General features: G+C 31.1%; 2 protein-coding genes across 2 annotated transcripts; both read right to left on the reverse strand.

Annotated features, from left to right (window-relative positions):
- Positions 1–4,308: 4,308 nt before the first annotated feature.
- Positions 4,309–8,654, reverse strand: LOC127252660 (methylthioribose kinase-like). Its single transcript, XM_051276941.1, has 6 exons — positions 8,289–8,654; positions 7,283–7,592; positions 6,781–6,955; positions 6,490–6,694; positions 5,456–5,667; positions 4,309–4,826 (listed from the first exon to the last, which is right to left on the reverse strand). Exons 1-6 carry the CDS (start codon positions 8,472–8,474, stop codon positions 4,652–4,654), a joined length of 1,263 nt encoding a protein of 420 aa, XP_051132898.1. The 5' UTR covers positions 8,475–8,654; the 3' UTR covers positions 4,309–4,651.
- Positions 8,655–14,897: 6,243 nt separating this feature from the next.
- Positions 14,898–16,940, reverse strand: LOC127252670 (stress enhanced protein 1, chloroplastic-like). The gene is made up of 4 exons (XM_051276949.1): positions 16,777–16,940; positions 16,617–16,697; positions 16,114–16,322; positions 14,898–15,179 (listed from the first exon to the last, which is right to left on the reverse strand). Exons 1-4 carry the CDS (start codon positions 16,838–16,840, stop codon positions 15,075–15,077), a joined length of 459 nt encoding a protein of 152 aa, XP_051132906.1. The 5' UTR covers positions 16,841–16,940; the 3' UTR covers positions 14,898–15,074.
- Between the last annotated feature and the right edge of the window lie 5,635 nt (positions 16,941–22,575).

Raw genomic sequence — 22,575 nt, forward strand, 5'->3', positions numbered from 1 at the left:
ATTTATTAAATATTTGTATATTAAAAATAAGTAAATTAAAATTAATAAAAATTTTAGCTAAATCAAGGAAGAATCAATTTACGAATGGAGAAATAAAAGAAAAGGAAAGAGAGAAGGGATTGACAGAAAATGTTCAGAGGGTCATTTAGTAACTTCAGACAGATATATAATACTATTCGGACCAAAAATTGCATTTGAAGCGAGTGAGATACACTCTCCATTAAGTCCTAACCGAGGGGTTTTTTTGTAATATTTTACGAATCACAAGTGATTTTTTTTTTAGTTTTAGAACCAAAGATTTTTTTAGCAAATTTATCAAACCGCACGGGAATTTTATGCTATTTTGCCTAAATAGAATAGATTTAGACTTAGAAAAAAAAGTTTTTTTAATTAACAGACCGATCTAATTATTATTACTCCCTCCCTCCGTCTCGGTTACCGAGTCCCCTTTATGGTAGACATGAGAATTTAGGAGATGTATAGTTATTAAATAATTAAAAATATATTAGTAAAAATAATTATTATATAATAAAAATAATTTTAAATTAAAATTAAGATAACTAACTAGTCTAACTAAAATTTTTTAAAAAAATTATAAATTAAAAAATTTAAAATGAGATTAAAGTGTATAATTTTTTAAAAAAAAAATAAAAATGACAGAATCAGTGATACAGATAAAAATAAAAATATAAACATGGTATGTAGGACAGGAGTATTATTTTATAAAAAAAAATATTGTATTATTATTATTTATTAAGAATAACTTAATATCTAATAATAATATTATTAAATAATTTTAATTATAAATTTATTATAAAAAATAGAACTTTTAATTTTATTTTTTTATATATATACTAAATAATTGTATCTATTTTATTTTTTTATTTCTAGTACTAAGTTTGTGAAAACTGAACGGACTTCCGAATCTAGCGGCGGACCTTCTCTGTTTCAACAATCCGAAGAGATGCACCTCCTTCTTCAATGGAGAGAATATATATACATATATATATATATATATGTGTGGTTCTCAAAGCCACTCATCATCAAAATCCTCATCTTCCTCTTAGGGTGTGTTTGTTTGGGGGTTTGAATTTTGAGTTGGGATTTGAATAGTAAAAATTTTGAATTTGAATAGTTGTATGATGTGATATAAATAGGGTTTGATGTGATGTTTTGAATGTAAAATTGATTTTTAGTATAATATAAAAAATGAAAAATAGGTGTTTGATTTGATATTTTTGGGGGGAAAAAATTGGATGAATAGTGGAAATCCACCAAAATCCTTCAAACAAACACACCCTTAATCTCATCCCATGCAGTCATTTGTTGGGTGCTTTTGTACCCCGTCTTCCTCTAATTGTACATTTCCGACGGCGCATCGAAATTAGTTTTGACAACTTTAACAAAGTTGAAATTTAGCTAAAAAAAACTTTCATTGTAAAAGATGATAATTAATAGCAAAAATATTTTTGCAGTTTCATCGTCTATATAAAAAATCTTTTGCGACAAATATGATTTTTGTAATAAAATATAAGTTTTTTTTGCAATAAAAATTAAGAGTAGAGATATAGTTACAAAAATATAATTTTGTAGCTAAAACTCTTTTGTTATAAAATTAAAATTAATATCAAAAGAGTTTTAGAAATCAAATATGTATGATTTTTATAGCCAAATAATTTTAGTTATAAAAAATAATTTTATAGCTAAAACTTTTTTGCTATAAAGATAGAATTTTATAGTAAAAACTTTTTTTCTTAAAGATCACAATCACATGATGGTTTTTGGTATACTTGGGAAAGATGAAAGTAATTGCAATTTGGTCCAATTTAAATTTTTATTTGGTCCAATCGATTAAATTTCAATATTGATTTTTGTGGGTAATTTGTTTTTACAAAAAATTGACACTTGAAAATAATTTGTTGTCCAATTGTGCTCAAACATCACATCCGGCGTACCAATTCATTAGTAAATTTGATACTGAAAAACTATTTCTGTCAAAAAAAAAATTTAATTGTAAGACTATTTATATAAATATGGTCTAATTACAGTTTTAAAATAAGTATGCCAATTTATTGTATCTGAAATTTCATTTTTGGACAACTAGTGTGTGTTAGGTATTTTGGAAGAGTGAAAAGATGAATTTTTCGGCATAATTCAAAAAAGTATATGGACTAGTCGCACATAGGACGAAGACATGAACAAAAATAAAGCAAAATTTAGTTTATAAAAAGACAAAGAAAACAAGTCAAATTATAGGAATTCAACCAAAACTAGAAAAAAATAGAATCAAAGGATAAAAATAAGTACACTTTTAACAGTAAAGAAAAAATAAAACAAAAAGAAAATAAAGGAAAAAGATAAAGGAGGATTGGATTTTTGGGTTGTGATCGTCTCCCTTTATAAAATATCCTAGCATCTTTTATGTACCCTAAATCTCATTAATTCATTTAATTAGTAAAGACTTCATTAATTCCTTTATGTGACTCTTTTATTTAAACTTGTTGAAAGTCCTTCATAACATTCTTCTTATAACTCTTGTAACCCCATTGCCATTACATTACATTACAAATGTTTAATCCTCCTCAACCGTGACCTTCCATTAGGACTTTACCTAAACTTTTATGGCATTCGGCAATTTGATATGTTTCTTGTCCAAAAATTGACTTATGAACCCAAAAACAAATAGACTTCTTGGGGTTCTTGAGCCATTTCCTCCAAATATTTTATACATACCTCTGTATCTCTAAGTATCTTCAAGGTCGTGTTCATCCAACCTTGATTCCTACTCTGATATCGATTTGATTTTTTTGTGATTCCTTTGGTCAGTAATAACATATTTATGATTTAATTCAGCTACCCCACTTAACTTAGTGACATTGCCTGAAAATGAGGAATCTAATATGAATATTTGAGAATGAAGTCACAATATCCAAAGTTCATTAAGGATTTTATGCCATAACAACCCAAGTATAAAAATATAAACTTCCACTATTGGATCTTTGATGTTCAAGTTAATAATGCTCCTTTGATCATATTGAATCTCTTTGTAGAAACTTGTTGCTTTTGTGATGCTTTTTTTAGGGTAAATCTTCGGCCGAACCCAATAATCTATAAATTAGGTCCGGCAAGACAAGTCATACTAGACGAATCATTGAGATTTGAACCCATGATCTCACGGTTACGAGTTCACCCCACACCACCATACCATCCCTTAAGCCATAATTTTTCTTTCTATAAAGAAAGCACTAAGAACATATTTTAGGTGGTGTACATGATCTATACTAAATTAAGCTATACTATGCACAAGTATATCATTAAATTGAACAACAATTTTTGCAATCAATTTCTCAAGGCTGGCTTACCAATTGGCACAATTCGATGCAATTCAATGCACCGAGCAGGAGGGAGGAGAGCGTACAACAAAATGATATTTCTGACAAATAGGTGAAGGCGAGAAAGAAACAAAAAAAAATGGAAAAATAGGGAGCTGCAGATCCAAGCAATGCTAACTAAAATGGGGAAGAAATGTAAAACGGAAACAAATATATAATGATAAGCAAATTAAAGTGTTTGGCTCATACTCATATATATATTGAGCCAACAGAAAAACAAGAGATTGAAGCAGCAAATGCTATAATATGCTTAGGTTGATGAATGGAAAACATTTAAGACATTGAATGCCAACACTCTTAAGTAAGAATCCCTTTAACCCAATACTAGCTAGAACTAGAAAAGAACAATCAAAACTAAAAAACATCAAGTACAAGAATAAAAAGAAAAACATAAATAGAGATATAGGGACAAGCCCTAGAATATTCAACAATTAAGTAGCCTGATTGGAAACGCAATGTAAATACAAGTTGGATATTTAGTATGAAAGCAAGTACATATGTTAATTGTTAAATGAAAGACAAGTATATGTATTATGGAACAGTCACAAGAGTAAAAGTGGTGAAATATATATAATTGAGAGCATTAGATGAGAAGATACATGAGAGGAGATGAGATAAGCAACTTAAATGGTTCAACAATCGGTAAATTAATTAAGATCCCAAAGTTAGATAGATGGACTCAACTCAATTACAATGCAATATTAATATTTAGAATCTAATAATTTTATTGAAATATTGATTTATTGGAACATATATAGTTAATCATTACCTTTAAACACTATTTCCCAAATTTGAAGTAAAAGAATAGCATACCTAGATATATATATATATATATATATCAGTAAATTGATGGATAAGTTGAAAAGGTTGAAGTTTTTGCAATCTTGTTTCATATTGAAGTTAACGGAAAAGGAAATGAAAATTTACATATATATATATATATCCTCGATCTAATAGAAAACACATTCTAAAACGAGAAAAGAGTTGTTATTTACCATAGGCTATCGCTATCTAACGGCTTTGCAATTGACGGGAGGACTATTAAATAAACTAACTTGTGTTCACTTTCATAACAAGCAAAGAAAATCAACCTCATCGGTACCTAACTAACTGCCTGCGCACAACCACAAGAACAACTTCAAATTCCACAACACTAGAAACAGTAGTGAAACATACATATACGTTCACCTTCCCATCACGTGCAGCTAAGAAAATCCAAAGATAGATAGACAGATAGATGCAACAGGATAGAGGACTTATCATGACGAATCATGTTGCCTGATTGCAGAAACAACTTCACTTATGCAGTGGAAGCTTCTTCTGGCCTTTAGAAGAGCTTTGGCAAAGTTGAGAGCTTTGCGCTCGCACTCTGCACGCTTGCTCGCTTCTTTGATTGATTCAAAATCTTCTACATGTGCCACCCCAACAATTCTCCTGTAAAATCAATGGGACTCTGATCACATTTGTTGTTATATGCAAGCATCGATCTTGAACAAGCCATTATTGATATACTCTCCTCTGATATTGTACAATAACTTGCCCATCAATATATAGCACACCAGAGCAACTAAAAAATCTGGAATTACATCACATTGCAGCAACAAGGAGGAATATGAAAATAGCATTTAGTTTTCTGTTTCACGGGAAAGCTAGTTCCAATTTTAGTCCTATGATTTCATTACTTTTCTTTCTAGTGATTGACACTAAAATTCAATTTGAATTCAATTGACATCATTTCAAGTCCCACAACATTCTTGACCTGCATAATATAAATGGATGATGACAATTACTAGGATTTTCTTTATGGCCAATTTTCATGAGAGTTTGATGTGCAAAATAGTTGTCGAATCTTAAATGATACAAATTGGACCTAATTTAAGGTGAATTCTAAACCATTAATTTAGGTTCTAGCACTCAAATTTAAAAGAAGCACTTTACTTTAAAATTGTACAAAGGGTACCGGTGTTCAAAATTCTGTATCCTATTCCAAGGAAACTATAATTTAAAACGTACTTGTATCAGAAAGAAAACAGCAGTATAAAATCAGATAGCAGCAATCTAACCTTATCATTTTGGCAGCACCAAATCCCAGGCTGTCATGAAAAAGTTCCTCCATGTATTTTTGTTTTATCAAGGACTGGAGCTCAGGATTATTGTATATATCTGAAAGATAAGCCTCACCGTGACCATCATTTTTATCCCAGATATCTGTAAACTTTCGGTAGAACAAGTTCCAAGTATCTGATATCGACGTCAGAATCCACTCCTTATATTGCTGCAATAGAATTAAAATACAACTGAGTTGACAAACATGTTTCCAAAATAAATTGATTGTGTAATATTTGACAAAACAAAGTCTCAAAGTACCAAATCATATTACAGAAGTATGAAACGAAAGTGATGGATAGAATAAGTTATTGTTTGCAGCATCTTCAGAAAAAGACTTATGATCTTTCACTATAAAGTAAATGATTAGAGAATGTATACAAACTCTACTTCAGCTTCTAATTGTTAAAATAATGCAATCAGAAATAGGGAGCACCTTCGTATGCTTTCAAATTCTTGATTTTTTAAAATTGAAACAACTTTTCTTTGGACAATTTTAAATCATTAATAATACAAATAAATCTATCAATACATAAAACATATCTACACAGTATTTTATGTTCTAATTGATATGTAGCTAGGGAACATAGAAGCATTTGTAAACGATGTATAAGATACACTGATATAAATGTATGTATACATATCCTAATTATAAATGTCTTATTACACATACCTTGAAAGGAAAGCATGTGGATGTTAAGGGAGACTATATACAAAACCAATAAAAACAAAGATTGCCAATATCATCCAAGGGGTTAAATGTTGTGGTGTGAGAGAGAGAGAATGAAATTTAAAAGGTAAAATGATGAATGGAAGAAGAGAAAGGGTCTTCATAGCTAAGCCAGGTTCACATTGTTTGAAATCACCACGGTGAATAGATACTGAAAAAATGAACATTACAAAAGATAAAAAAACGTAAAATTAAAAACACGGTAGAGCTTAATCTATAAACAAAAATTGGAGTGCAGATAAATGCATGGATAACGCATACTCTTCGATCAGAAGACCCCTGGTCAGCATGTCCATCTTGTGAATAATAAGCTAAAATCAGGTTACCAACAAAAGCTCCAACATCAAATCCCATGGGGCCATAGAAACCAAATTCAGGATCTATCACTTGAGTTGAACCAGTCGTAACCATGACAGAACCAGTGTGGAGATCGCCATGTATAAGAGCTTGGGCTCTCTCACAGAATCTGAATTGAAAACAAGTCAACAGCTACAGTAAAGGACTCCATACCATAATATAGATGAGAAAATAGGCAATATTAAGGTCAATCACTTGGATTTTAGTTCAGCAACTTCGAGCTTCAAAATATCGTCGCCACGAATCGCCTCAGCGTCACCATCAAGGTAAGGACTTGTCCAATGATTATATTCAGATAGTTTGTATGGGTCCGAAAAGACAACTTGTTCGGTAAGTCTGCACATCTCCACATTTCCACAATATTTAGCAACTGAAAATAATAAGATACACCCTCTAAGATTACTGTGAATGTACATGAAAAGGAATGGAACAGCATCAATTTGAAATGAACATGCAAGTTTTCCCCTGAGATATGCACTTTATATACCCATGATCAGAATTAAAAGTTCTTGGTTGCGAGTCTATCATAATGCTTTATGCATCACAGTTACAGCTATCTGACTGTACCATCCAAAATGATATCTCGAGAGAAATTTTAGATCATGATTGCAGAAATAAAATGTTTTTCTATTTCTTTTATTTATTTATTTATATGGAATAAATGAATGGCATGGCAACACAGAGGGGAGTTATTTACCTGAACTTTTATGATCTGTAGTGGTCAGATAAAGTAGGGAAGTGTGGAACAGTGTCTTTGCTAAATATTCTGATATATGTTCAGCAAGTAATGGATATTCAATCCCAGCAATCAATCCTTTTCTTAAAATAATATGAGGCGGCTCAATATATCGCATTCCAATCAAGCACATAGCCCTGTCGAAATGGTAAACCTCTGGAACTTGTTCCGGACACCAACGACCATGCTCTTGCAAAGTTGATGATTCAAAATAAGCACGCTCTTTTGTCATCGGCCATGATTCTCCTATGCAACGAATGTATGGAATAGCCTGTTGAGGTCACAACAAAATAAGAAATAATTATATACTTACATAGTCATTGATGTAGTACAGAAAGAGCAACATGGGGAAATCTTAAGTCAACTTTTAGTGAGGTGGCACATGGCAACTCATCTATTAAAGTTGAAAAAACAGGCCTACTTAAAATAGCAATTAATAGATGCTGGGCATTGCATATTTCCTGCTTCATGTTAATGAACTGAATGTGCTAATTTTCAGGCAGTGATACAAGTGAACATTATTGAAATAAGAATTCAAAGCATTTAAAGCTTCAAGTATTATGCAAATATAAAATCTCCATCCCTAACACTGGAAAAGGCCTTACGAACTATGGTATTCGGCAATTGATCTGTACATCAGCATAAACTAGGAAAGCTAGAACAGAATATATATTAAAGTCGCTTCGATGAGTGTTCAGTGGTCACCACTACTTTCCAAAGAAAAGTGGTTGATTAAAATTATAGCTGCATGTTTCAAATTATTGAAATTTAGAAATCATTACATCAGCTTCTGGTAATCGGAATCTTGAATGTGGTAGTAAACAAGTAACATCAAAAGGGTAGAGATTGATCAAATGAAGAGATAAATCGGTCTCGCAAGCACTCAATTAAACGCATATAAAAAAAAAAGTGGAAACAGAAGAGCGAAAAGACAAGCCCTAATTGAAAGAGGAAATCTAATATTGACCTGTTTAATGACGAGAGAACCCGAGGGGCTAACGACGATGTAGACGAAATTGAGATTCCCGTCGCCTACTTCTTTGATCTCCAGCTTATCGAACTGGTTGCCAAGCTTCTCCGCAAGCGAAGGCGTCGACTTCAAGTACTCCACCAAGGACCTATCGTCAAGCGGCCGGAAGGCTTCGGAAGCCATGATGGCGGTGTATCAGCAGCTATTAAAGTAGTGATCGAGCGTGCTGCGAAGAAGCGAAGCGAAACGATGGAGTGTATCCAGTGTGTATGTGGCTATACCATTCATTGACTGTGAAAAGTAAAAACATGGCCGGGATCGGATTCGTTGCGTTTTAGGTACATTGAACGTGGACGCGCGCTGGAAATGCCATGGGTGTGTTTGTTGGTGGGGATTTTTGTCCAACACACTTTCTATTTCCACGATTTTTAATATATATTTTATTCTTTAACATATCAATATTCAATATAAGAAACTTATTTTTTATATTACATATATCATTTTATATACTCTTATTTCTTCCTTGACAATCTATTCATTATTGTTCATAACAAAGTATTTATTTATTTTTTATATAATTGTAAACTTTACAAATAGTCTTTTAATTTATAATATATTGAACAAATATTATTACTTTTTATCATATTAATTTAGTATTTTTATTTTTATTTCTACTAAATTTCAAATATAATACTAATATTTCTAAAATTTTATACAAAAAATAAATGATAAGATAGATATGAAACGGAGAGAGGACATATATGTAAAGCATGAATTTTGAAGAGTCTTGATTTTTTATTATTATTTTTTTTTTTTTATTGATCATTACATTTGATTAGTCATTACATTTTGTAAAAGTTATGTATTTCTTTTATTTATATTTTTTATTGGCTATGAGGTATAATATAGTAATATTGTATACAAACAATTAATTTTTACTTCTTCAATCTCATATAATTTGTCTCTATTTTTTATTTTTGTTTTGTTCCACATAATTTGTTCTTTTGTTTTTTTAGAAAATTGATTATAAACTTTAATTATATTTTAAAATTTTTTTAGTCTTAATTAAACTATTTAGTTATTTTAATTTTAATCTATAATTATTTTTAATATATAATAATTATTTTTATTAATATACTTCGTAATTATTTATTAATTATATTTTACCTAAATTTTCGTATCTAGGCCCATATTATCTAGGATAATATTTTTATTAACATATTTAAATATTTATATAATAAATTTGATTATTTATTATATTTTGTGTTGTTTTATTATATCATATATATAATCTTGTCTTATATATACAAATAATGTACTCCCTCCGTCCCAAGGTGCAATATTTACTTTTGGCACGGGTTTTTAGGTGGATAGTATTAAGTAGGATAATTTAGAAATTAGGTGATGTGATGAAGAGAGAAATATATATTTTATTTTTTTATTTGGATAATGTGAGTGGATAAAATGTGGGGTAGAGATTAAATATATAATATTTCCTATTTTGAAAATGTTGCAGGGTGTTTGGGACATACCAAAAAATAAATGTTGCAGAGTGTTTGTTACGGATGGAGTATTAATTTACATATGTTATTTTTTTTTAAGAATATATAATTGTACGTACATAGGTGATTTATATATTATAAATTCATAGTATATAGTACTCCTTCCGTCCACTTATAATGTATACATTTACTTTTGGCGCGGTGTTTAAGAAATAATAGTATTTTAATTATAGTAAGTGGTTAAAAGTAGTGTAATGATTTTTTTTTTTGTAAAAGTAACGATGTGATGTAAAGTAAGAGTATTTGTGAAAAAAAGTAGAATAATTAATAAAATATTTACTTTGTAATTGGACGTCCCAAAATAGAAATATGTATACCTATCTGGACGGAGGGAGTATACTATTTTTGGGAATTAGTAGTATATCTTATTTTATCAATCTATATTGCATGCATGTCTTATAGATTAGTATATATTTTATAATAATATAGATTTGTGTTAATTGTTTTGATATATATATATATATATATTTAGAATAAATATATTCAAAGTAATTATTACATTACAATTTCTTTTATTCATCATCATATATGATGTAAAGAGCTGTAGTGTAATTATTACATTGCAGCACCTTACTCTTCAGCTTACATTGAACAAAGTCGACATTTCCTCTTTCCATGATGACTTTTAATTTCTTTAATAGAAGTAATATTCATATGTACCATTTATACATATTGCATAGTATCAGAGCTAGGTTGAAACCCAAGCTTCTGAACAATCGCAAACAATAAAATATCATCAATAAATCCATCACAACCTTAGATCCACATCTTTAAAGGTGATATATATGAACATTGGAGCATTAAGATGAAATGTTGTTTAGGTCTTAAGACTTGTGGGAGCTTGTTGAAAACGGAATTCCAGCTGCTAGCAAAGATGACAAGGAGATCTTCAAGAAGGATGCAAGGACCCTGTTCTTTATCCAACAAGTTGTGGATCAAACTATCTTCTCAAGAATTGCAACAGTCACCTCTGCAAAGGAGGCTTAGGACACTCTCAAAACTGAATATCAAGGATCGGTAAAGGTAATCACAGTAAAATTGCAATACCTTAGAAGAGATTTTGAGACAGCAACTATAAAGCACAACGAGATGGTACAGGACTACCTTGCTCGAATTTAATCTATTGTTAGTCAAATGAGGGTATACAGTGAAGTAATGGAGGACACCACCGTTGTTGCAAAGAACTTAAGAGTTTACCTCCCAAATTTGACTATGTAGTTATAGCCATAGAAGAGTCCAAAGATCTCTCCACCTACACAGTTGATGAACTCATGGGGTCCCTGCAAACTCACGAGGTCAAAATCAATATAATAGTAGACACAGAAGAAACGCAAGCCTTCTAAGTGCAAGGAGAGCAAACATGAATCAACTAAAGTCGCGGCAGAGGTAAAGTTACCTCTCGAGGAAAAGGACGTGGGAGAATGAGCATGATGCAATACACATACTGCAAAAAAACATGGACATAAAGAAAATGATTGTTAAAGTAGAGAACAATGCACATACTGCAAAAAATATGAACACAAAGAAAGCGATTGCTGGAGTAAAAAGAAGCAAGCCCAATATACAGAAGAAGAAGATTACTTATTTATGATGGATGTAGGTTCCCAAACTCTCTCTAATGAAATTTGGTATCTTGACAGTGCATGCTCCAATCACTTGACATGAGATAAGAGAAAGTTCAAAGAATTAGATGAAACACGCAAGTCACGGGGTCAAGTTAGGAGATGACAAACATATTTATATTGAAGGAAAATAAACCGTGGCGATTAATATTGGTGGCCAAACAAAACTCATTCAGAATGTTCATTACGCAACAGGTTTGGCCAATAACTTGATAAGTGTAGGACAATTGGTTGACTCTGGATACTCTATGGTGGTGTTTGAGAAAAGCACATGTGTTGTTAAGAGAAAAACAAGTGAGATGCTACTGGAGGCCAAAATGAGTGGAAAGATGTTCCCTGTAAGCTTTTCACATGCTGCAGTTTATGGAATGTTCAGCAAAGTTGACGATCCTGATATATGGCATCAACGGTATGGCCATCTCAATATTAAAGGACTCCAATTACGTGCTAATAAAGGAATGGTGAAAGGTCTTCCCACTATCAAGGAGTTGTCCTATGTATGTCATGGATGTGCGCTAGGGAAGCAGGCCGAACGACCCTTTCCCATTGGAAAATAAAAAAGAGCAGAAAAGAAGCTTGCACTAGTCCATGTTGATGTTTGCGGTCCAATACATACAAAATTGCATACTGGTAGTAAGTATTTCATACTGTATACTAATGACTTAACAAGGATGTGTTGGGTATATTTCCTCCCTTGCAAGTCTGGGGCATTTGAATGCTTCAAAAGGTTCAAAGATCTAACATAAAATCAAAGCAACCATAAGGTTGAGGTGCTAAGGACGGATCGAGGAGAAGAATTTTGTAACATAGAATTCACTAAGTTCTATGAAACACATGGAATCAAAAGGGAACTTACATCTCCGTACAACCTAGAGCAAAATGGCATAGAAGAGCGTAAAAACAGAACTATAGTGGAAATGGCACGTTGCATGCTTAACACAAAAATGTTGCCAACAGAATTTTGGGCGGAAGCTGTTGCTACTGCAGTCTACTTGATCAATAGCTCCCATACAAAAGTAGTATGGAACAAGATCCCTTTTGAAGCCTGGTATGAATTCAAACCCTCTGTCAATCATCTTCGAATTTTTGGGTTTTTATGTTACGCTATGGTAACTTCCAACCGCCACAAACTTGAGGCAAAAACAAAGAAATATATTCTTGTTGGTTATTGCTCAAACTCAAAGGCGTACAGATTATTTGATCCAGAAAAAAGGCAGATAGTGATAAGTCGGGTTGTCCAGTTTAATGAAAAACAGACCTTAGAAGGAATTGGTGCAACAGGAACTCCTATGCCGAGCACAATCTCCTATGAGGAGGGCAATGATGAAGTAAATCATGGTATGACAAGGTCTGACCCTACTGCTCCAACTCCACAAAAGGATGATGGTCAAAATGGTGAAAAATCTCCAAGTGCTGAAAAAGCTCCTCAACAACAACTACGCAGGAGTGCTCGGGGCTTAATCCCTAAATGTCGATTTCAAATTGACGATGGTGATGACTTTGGCGAGGATAATATATTGTTGATTACTGCACATTTGCAATGTTTACAGAAGAACCCAAATGCATAAAAGCTGCTATGAAAAGTGATGTATGGAAAAAGGCTATGAAAGAGGAACTATTAGCGATATAAAAGAATGGAACATGAGAACTGTCCGAACTACCAGAAAGAAAGAAGACCATCAGTCTTAAATGGACATTCAAGACCAAATATCACTCAGATGGAAGCATACAGAAGTATAAAGCGAGATTAGTGGTGCGAGGCTACGTGCAGGAATTTAGAGTCGACTATAGTGAAACATTCTCACTGATGGCACGTATTGAAACTGTCAGATTACTCCTTGTTGTAGAAGCCATGTTTCAATGCGAAATATTTCAATTTGATGTCAAGTCTGCATTTTTAAATTGAGAACTCCATAATGAGGTGTATATTTAGCAATCAGATGGGTTTTTGATTCCTGAAAAAGAAAATAAAGTATATCGGTTGAAGGGCTTGGTACAACAAGATTGAAGGATTCTTCCATCAAAATGGGTTCCAGAAAAGCCAAAATGAACCAACCTTGTACATAAAGAAATGAGGTACAACCAATGTGATGTTGGTCAGCTTATATGTAGATGACATGATCTATACATTTTCGTCGATGCAGCTGATTAATGATTTCAAATGTTCTGTGATGCATATGTTTGAGATGACAGATTTGGGACAGCTCCATTACTTTCTTGAGTTGGAGATTATTCATACTAAGGATGACATATTTCTCTCACAATAGAAGTATGCAAATGAACTTCTGCAAGAGTTTGGTATGCCGGGGTGCAACATGGCAGAAACTCCAATGAATGCAAATGAAAAACTAACAGCTAATGAGGTACGGGAATGGCATAAGCAAGAAAATTCAGAAGCGTCGTGGGAAAGCTCATGTATCTCACTCACAACAAACCTGACCTGGCTTTTGCAATGCGGTTGATATCAAGGTTCATGCACAATCCAACAAAACAGCACTTTGGAGCGGCAAAAAAGTTCTTAGATATATAGCTGGAACAAAAAATCTTGGTATCTGGTATATGGCTGAAAAAAAAAAAAAAACGGACTTAGAGCTAATAGGCTACTCTGACAGTGATTGAGCGGGAGCACAAGACGACCGAAGAAGCACTACTGGAAATTGCTTTGTCCTTGGCTCAGGACCAATCTCTTGGACTTCAAAGAAACAACCTACGGTGGCATTGTCATCAACCGAAGCTGAATATGTGGCAATAACAGCAGCCGGGTGTCAAGCAGTGTGGTTAAGAAAGCTCCTTAATCATTTAGGCCAGACTCGGTCACAAGCTACAATTATGTTCTGTAATAATATGCCTGCATTGGCTATTGCAAAGAATCCAGTTATGCATGGGAGAACAAAACACATGGAGATCAAGCACCACTAAATCTGAGAGCTCATTGCAAAAGGAGAACTTATGGTGAAATTCTGCAAATCTGATGACCAGTTAGCAGACTTGTTCGCCTATTCATCACCACCTTTGAATCAAAGGGGCATGTTGAGAATGATTCAAAGGGTTGAATACACGTTCCATAAAACTAGGAAACATCAATTGAATAGTCAAATAAAGTGGTAATAGAAAGAATCAAGCTATTATTGCTTCTCCTATCTCCTCGGCTCAATTTTCTTTTCTTACTCGTAATGTACTGTCTATTTAGGCATTTGTTTTATTATGATGAAATAACATAAAAAGGGTCTCTTCTTGGGTTCTATCTTGCGCTGCTCGTTCCAACAATATATATATATATATTTCTAGATGAATTATCTTACATCTGTCTTCTTCTTCTTGTTTGATTTTTGGAATTTGCTCAATGCTCAATCTGCTTGTTCATATTTGTTCGAACAAATAAATATTCAAATTAATGAAAAACTTCTACTATCATCCCAATATAGGAGAGAATGGTTATAGTTCCATTAAGCCAAACAACCACTATCATTACTTCATTCATTTTGTTTTCTTTTTCTTTTTTAGTATGGATAACACAAAATAATAGTAGACTGGTGATAATTTTTTGCTAATGTTGTTATACAAGGGATGAAAAAAAATATTAATGAGAATAGAAAATTTCAGGTTTTTGATGCAGATTGGAAGATGAAGACAGCAACCAAAACTCCTGCTAAGGTGGTTGCTGCCAAGGCCACAGTTGGCAAAGGTGTGGTGAATCCAAAATTCTGTAACACAAGCCAAGAAGAGATTATTCAAAACACATTTGAGCAAAATTGAAGTAAATATGAATTGATGGAAATATGACTTCTTTGTTGTTTTCTTTCTCTATGCTTCTATACAAGGGTGCATGTGTTAATTGAGATTCCCATTGAAGTATACTACAAATAGTCAATATGCAATCCAATTGGTATTAAGTGGAGTAGTCGTTTAGAGCTTCCACATTTTTCGTACATGGAAAAATAAAATATTCAACACTTGCCCCTCAAGGTGATAGATCAATACTCAATAAGGGCATCATGACTTTGATACCATATTAAGAAGAAATTCGAAATTCTACCTTAAAACCAAATTCATATTAAGTGGAATAGCCCTTTAGCCTTATAAGTAAGAGGGAAAACAATGTTCATCAGTGTATCAAACCATACATGCTTCTTTTGGTTCTCTATATCATTTGTCAACTAAAAACTCAAATTATGCTTTCAACTTATCAAATTTTTCATTTTGTTATAGCATTCAATTTAAATAATTAAAAAAATATATATATTTATTAAAATATCCAATACAAACCATTGCACACTTGTCTCCCATTGTTACATATGTTAAGCTGATGTAGGCATCACCATATATCAGAGCTAAGCTATGTGTTAATTTGTGTATTGGTGATCGTATCGGATGTTTGGGAAATTTCTACAGGATTGTGAAATTTGGGATATTGCCTAAGACTTCAATACTAAAATAATAACTTTTGCTGAAAGGCAGTAGAAGGTTTGGTAACAATAAGTTTCTAATTTGGAAGCCTGGTTAACTCTTAATTATAAGTAGATTGAGATTGTGATATAATGAACAGGCAAACTGAGGCATGAATGATTCTGGAATGTGAGAATAAGATTGGAGTATCATATGAACACATAGTGTAGGCAGACAGGCAGGAATGCGTACCTCTAGGAGTCCTTTGCCAGTCGCAATTTCAACACTGATAGCAACACCAAAACTCACCATAGCCACTCGCCCAACCCAAACATCGAATCCACTGTTGTTGCTGCCGCTTTCCTTGCTGCTCTGCTCGCATCTTATTGAGACTGCTTTCGATTTGCTTGCAGTGCTAGTGTTAGTGCAATTGCTCCTCCGCCAAAAGGATTTCTGAATCGCTGAAACTTAGGAACTACATTAGAATCCATCCATCACATCACATTAGAGTGTCTGTCTTAAAAGGTTCAAAGCTTCGGGTAGAAAAATTTGCAGAGTAGTTTCGTTTTTCAGAGAACAGGCAAATCAGTATCCTTCTTTCTAACATCGTTAGTTTTCCAAAAAGAACTTGAATAATGATAACATGCTACGAAATCTAAGTTTTAAAAAGTCCAATTGTTGGATCATTTCGCATTTTGGAACGAGATTTTTCGAATTTGTCTTCACCTTCAAAGTCACTAACAGATAGCGCTTACATAGAGGAGAACCGGTTTCAAAGACCGTTGCTAATCCTCGAGCAGCGTATGCATTTTTCGATCGAGTAGAAGCACGAACATCTAATAAACGCGCGCAATCAGTTAAATAGTAACAGAGAATGAAGCATTCGATCGATAAAGAGCATCAGTATAACCATACGGCAGATGGTGGAGCAGTGACAGCAGAGTGATGAAGAAAGGGAAATCGAAGCTGCTGCAGCCATTGATTCGCCTTGGACCTTTGAATCGCTATCCCCTCAACTTAAAACCTTCCGTAATCGCATTAAGGGAATTGAGAGACGAACAGCAAATGCAAGATCGACACGTAATATATATTATCCATAGCAGGGCCGGCAAATATGGGCACCCTTTCAGACCCCAGAACCCAATCATAAGGAGGCCTCAATTTGTATTTTGTGTGTTTGTTTGAGTGTTTCGATGAGTTGGGATTTAAATAGTAAAAATTTTGAATTTGAATAGTTGTATGATGTGATATAAATAGGTGTTGATGTGATGTTTTGAATGTAAAATTAATTTTTAGTATAATATAAAAAATAAGTGTTCGATTGGATGTTTTTTGGGAGAAAAAAATAGGATGAATAGTGAAAATCCAAATAAATCCTTCAAACAAACACACCCTAATATACTCAGTTTTTACATAATTTGTCCTGTAATTTATATTTTTTTATTTAAAAATATAATTATAGATTTTAAATTTTAAATTTTATAATTTTTTACTCTTAATTAAACTATTGATTTATAAATAGTTTATAACATGGTCATATCACATAAAAGGTGAGGGAGTATTTTTTTTAAATCTATTACTCGACATAACAACAATGCAAATACAAGTTTTTGGTTATCTACAATACTTTTTATCATGTTACTTTTTCTTAGATACTCTTTTATTTTATATTCACAACAAAATACTCATTTTAATTTATTAATTAATTTTTATTCTCGTATTTTATACTCCCTTCGTCCCAGAACTAAATATTCATTTGCTTTTTACACGTAGTTTTAGAAATATTAATATTATATTGGAAAATAGTAAGAATAAAGTAGAAATGACTAAAATAACCTTATTAGTATGTGTGATATTTAGGTAATGACATTTGTGTAAACGGACTAAAATGGAAAAATGGATACTTTGTTATGGAACGGACAAAAATGGAAAAATAGATACTTTGTTATGGGACGGAGTATACTCTCTCCGTCCATTTTTAATGTCCTATTTGATATTTACAAGCATTTTTAGGCAATTAGAGTTTTTATTGTAAAATTACAAATTTGCCCTTAATCTTGTGTATAGAAAATAAAAAAGTAAATAAAGTAAGGGTAAAAAGTAAATTTTGTGTATAAAAATAGAAAGAGACAATAATTGTTGGACATTTCGGATAGGAAAGTAGGAGTTAACTTGTGGATGGAGGGAATTTTATTTTTTTAATTATATTTTTTATATTAATTAATTAATTATTATTATTATTATTATTATTATTATTATTTGCTAATATTTTGATTTATTAAAATTTTATCGAAAAAATTTATATTATTTATTATTTAATTAAATTTATTTTAAATTTTAATTTTAATATCAGATTATTTTTGTATTGTATTTTTATTATGATAGTTATTATTGGTTAATTGATAAAATAAAATATAGAAATAACAACTAAACTTTTTGAAGGGAATATTACATTATATTACATTTCATTACAAATACAAATACAATAGAAATATTTAAAATAAAAATAAATAATTTAATTATTCATCGAACCCAATTTTTGCCATGTATTTTCAACCAAATCTGCTTTAAGTTTTTGATTAACTCTTCTGTCTCGAAATCGCATTCTATTTCTTAAAAACTCAATCATTCTGGCATATTTATCAGCACAATATGACTAACAACTAAGATTCTCCGTCCCCACTTATTCGAATTGCGATACATCATAATAATGCAGATATTTATCTCTTTCATTTTCAACGATCATATTATGCAAAATGATACATGACTTTATTATCTTACCAATCAAATCAATATCTCAAATGAGTGACGAACGTCGAATAATAACAAATCGAGCTTGTAAAACACCAAAAATACGTTTTAAATCATTTCGAGCAGCTTCTTGACGTTGTGCAAATGAGTGCATTCTAGCTCCTTGAGGCAGACAAATAGATTGGATAAATGTTGCCCATGGATGATATATTACATCCGTAAGATAATACATCATACTATATTGATGATCATTGACAATAAAACTTACTTTTGGACTTCTACCATTCAATAGGTCATTAAAAATTGAAGATTGATCAAGTACATTAAAATATCATTGCATGTACCTGGTGCTCCGAAAAAGGAATGTCAACTCCATAAATCATACGATGTCACAGCTTCTAATACGACAATCGGTTTGTCATGATCTCCACATAAAACTTTCCTTTCCAAGATATTGGACAATTTTTCAACTCCCAGTGCATACAATCAAATACTTCGTACCATTCCTAGAAAATTGTTTTCTTCTGCAATATACAACAATCATTGTAGATCTGTTGCATTTGGCCTTATTAAATATTATTCACCAAATATTGAAATGACTCATTCAACAAATTTTTTTCACACGTTCTTATTGTACTTTTTTCAATACGAATAGCCATCTACAATATCAACAACTACACCTATTGGCAGAACTACTTGGGGGCTAGGGGGTCGGTCCTAACCCCCAAAATATAAATATTTTTTTTAGTGTAAAAAATAATAAAATTATATATTTTATATTAATTTGTCCTTCAATTTTTTACTTTTTTTAGTGTATAACAATAATAATGATTATTTTGTAGTTTTGTTTATTTATATTTCTATCCTTTTGGTTGTGTTCTTTTGTGGATTTTACCATATGTTTTTGTAATAACGATAAGCCAAGTTTTCCCATTTCATCTCGATGTTGTTGGAAGAACTCACTTTATGTTGTTAGACGATCCACAGTGCGCATAAAGACATGTCTCCTCATTCGAAATCTGAGATGAAATTGAAAATCTATATAGACAGGATTTTCAAAAAAACAATCGTCGAACAAATGGTTATAACCTTCTTCACGATTACTATCAATGTATGTTTTTCGGCGTGATTGATTTTTTTCTTAGTGGTTAGTTATAGCATATTGAAGACGTTGAAATTGCATCCACAAATTGAAAGAAATCAACCCTCCTTATCGGAGTCTGAACTCGAAATAGTTTGAGATGAATTTGACATTTTTTTGTAACAAAATTGTTTATTACAAATATTTTTTGAAGTGTAAGTGTAGAGCTTTTGCCAATATAAATTATTTATAGTTTACATTATATGAAATAAATAATAATAATATAATAATAATAATAATAATAATAATGTGAAATAATAATAATAATAAAATATATTTAAAAATATGTAAATAAATAGTACAATATTAAAGTATTTTAAAATAAATTTGATGACACATAATAATAGTGACGTGGTCTAACAATGCAAGTGTATTCGAAACTAACGAGTACAATAATAAACAATGATGTGACATAACAATGCAACTGTATTTAAAGCTACATATTACAATAATACATAATTATGCGATATAACAATGCAAATGTGTTTAAAGCTACATAGTACAATTAAATTATGATGTAATATAACAATGCAAGTGTGTTCAAAGCTAACTAGTACAATAATAAACAATGATGTGATATAGCAATATAAGTGTGTTTAAAACTACCTAATACAATAATAAATTATGATGTGATCTCACAATGCAAATGTGTTCAAACCTATCTAGTACAATAATAAATTATGATGAAATCTAACAATATAATTAATAAAGCTCAATAAGACAAAACTTGAAATGATTGATCACTACTACAATGATAAAATATATATATATATTGTGATGTGATATAACAATGCATTTAAAAAAACTTAAACAAGATAAAATTAGATTGATTTGATTTAACGAAACAAAATATATATATAAATAATATAATACTTCCTCCGTCCAACGACATATGACCCCTTTTCCTTTTTTTGTCCGTCCCACAAAAAATGACCCATTTTTATTTCTAGTAAATTTATTCATGTTAAACATATTTAACAAATATAAATCAATTTAATTAAATTTCTAACCTCTTACACGTGGTACCACTCAAAACCTCTTTATTTTTATATATTTCCTCAATAAAAAAATATTTTTTATTTATATTTAAAACTTCTTATTTTTTATAAAATTGGTTTTAAGTTAATTAAAAATAAATAAATGATTATTTATTTATTTATTTGTATTATATAAATTTTATTCTCTATAAAATGATATTCATATTATATATATTTTATTGAGATATAATGTTAAAAATATTTAAAATACCAACAAAATTACTCATATAAAAATAATAAAATAATATCATAACTTATTATTAATAACTTTTTAATCTACACTATCTACAATATCGTGTCCCACATTAAAGAGGTCATCTTGACCGGGACGGAGGGAGTAATACCCAACTTATAGATTGTGTAAATTTTTCTATAAATATTCTTGCATTTTACAAATGAAAACAAATATAAATTATTATTTTTAATTTTACTGTTCAAATTTCAACGGACCGTACTGATGTGGCTATAACAAAAGCTATAGTGGCGGCTGAATCAGACACGACCGTGTTTGACCTTAGAACCATTTTCGATCACGGCCAAATTAAATAGAGGTGTGTTTACTACAAACACGCCCGTGTTCAGTCTCAAAATACACGCAATCTCTGAACACGGCCAAACTTTTTTGTGCACACGCATGTTTTCCATGTCAAACATAAATATATAGATGAGATAGAAGGATAAATATGTGTAAGTAGGTAGCTAGGCTATCAAATACATAAATGTGTGCAGATAACAATGCATGCGCAATAATTAGTTTCTCGACGAAATAAAATTAAAAGATTCTACAAGTATTAATTATACAAAAGTTAGTAAAACACATATTTTTAAATTTTTGTATTATATTTAAATTAATTTTATATTCAAAATATTATATCAACATCTATTTATATCTCATCATATCATTACTTTAATTAAATTTTTATTCATATGCAAAATTCAAACTCAAAAATAAAACCTCCAACCAAAGACACTCTCGACTCATTCCTTGAATTCGTCATGTTAAGTCTAATGCAATGAAATCCCCACTTATTATTTATTTATTTATTTTTCTAAAAGATCATATACAAAAATAAAATAAAATAAAATAAATGAAAAGTCTGACTATTTATGTGCTTCAAAACTTTAATTCTTGCTCACTCATCCCATGGGGTATACACACGGGTTTTGCATAAAAGATACACATACAGTCACAAATTTTGAATATGGATCTTAAACTACGGGCATGCTGCTGCCATATACGCTCGTGTTCAAGCATGCCCATGAAAATAAGTGTGTTTTGAGGTTGAACACGGGTGTGTTTAGTATAAGCATGCCCGTGTTTAAATTGGAAGTGATGGAAAACTGCTTTAAAGTTGAACATGGTCGGGTTTTATGTAACACGGCCGTGTTCGATCCGACTTAGCCACCACATCAGCTTTCGTTACAACTACGTTAACAAGGTCTGTTGAAATTTATACGGTGAGACAAAAAATGATAATATATATTTTGTATGAAATCAATTTTGATAATTTTTTTAGTGGAACCAAAAATGAAAATTTTGAATGAGACTAATAATGATTTTTGCTCTTATTAATAGGTATATTCATTAAAATAAAAATTAAAGACTTGGATGTTTTGGGATTTGAGATTTGAGTTTGGGTTGTGAATAGTAAAATTATAAATTTAAATAATCATTTGATGTATTATTGTAGATGTACAATTAATTTTTAATATAATATAAAAAATAAAAGACAAAAAATATTTAGGGAAAAATCGAGGGTTTGTTGGTTTAGTTTCTTTTCTTTT

The sequence above is a fragment of the Andrographis paniculata genome, unplaced genomic scaffold (genome assembly GCF_009805555.1).
Source record: "Andrographis paniculata isolate CXL003 unplaced genomic scaffold, ASM980555v1 Contig46END, whole genome shotgun sequence".
NCBI classification, from domain to species: Eukaryota; Viridiplantae; Streptophyta; class Magnoliopsida; order Lamiales; family Acanthaceae; genus Andrographis; species Andrographis paniculata.

Excerpts from the sequence above, each read along its gene's own strand:
- LOC127252660 (XM_051276941.1), bottom strand. The coding sequence starts at position 8,474 with ATGGCTTCCGAAGCCTTCCGGCCGCTTGACGATAGGTCCTTGGTGGAG. Across the intron at positions 6,695-6,780 it reads GTTGCTGAACTAAAATCCAA|ATTCTGTGAGAGAGCCCAAG; the intron begins GTGATTGACCTT and ends TTTTCAATTCAG. Across the intron at positions 4,827-5,455 it reads GGTGCTGCCAAAATGATAAG|GAGAATTGTTGGGGTGGCAC; the intron begins GTTAGATTGCTG and ends TTGATTTTACAG.
- LOC127252670 (XM_051276949.1), bottom strand. The coding sequence starts at position 16,840 with ATGGCTGCAGCAGCTTCGATTTCCCTTTCTTCATCACTCTGCTGTCAC. Across the intron at positions 16,698-16,776 it reads TCACTGCTCCACCATCTGCC|ATGTTCGTGCTTCTACTCGA; the intron begins GTATGGTTATAC and ends CGCGTTTATTAG. Across the intron at positions 16,323-16,616 it reads TGAAACCGGTTCTCCTCTAT|CGATTCAGAAATCCTTTTGG; the intron begins GTAAGCGCTATC and ends CCTAAGTTTCAG.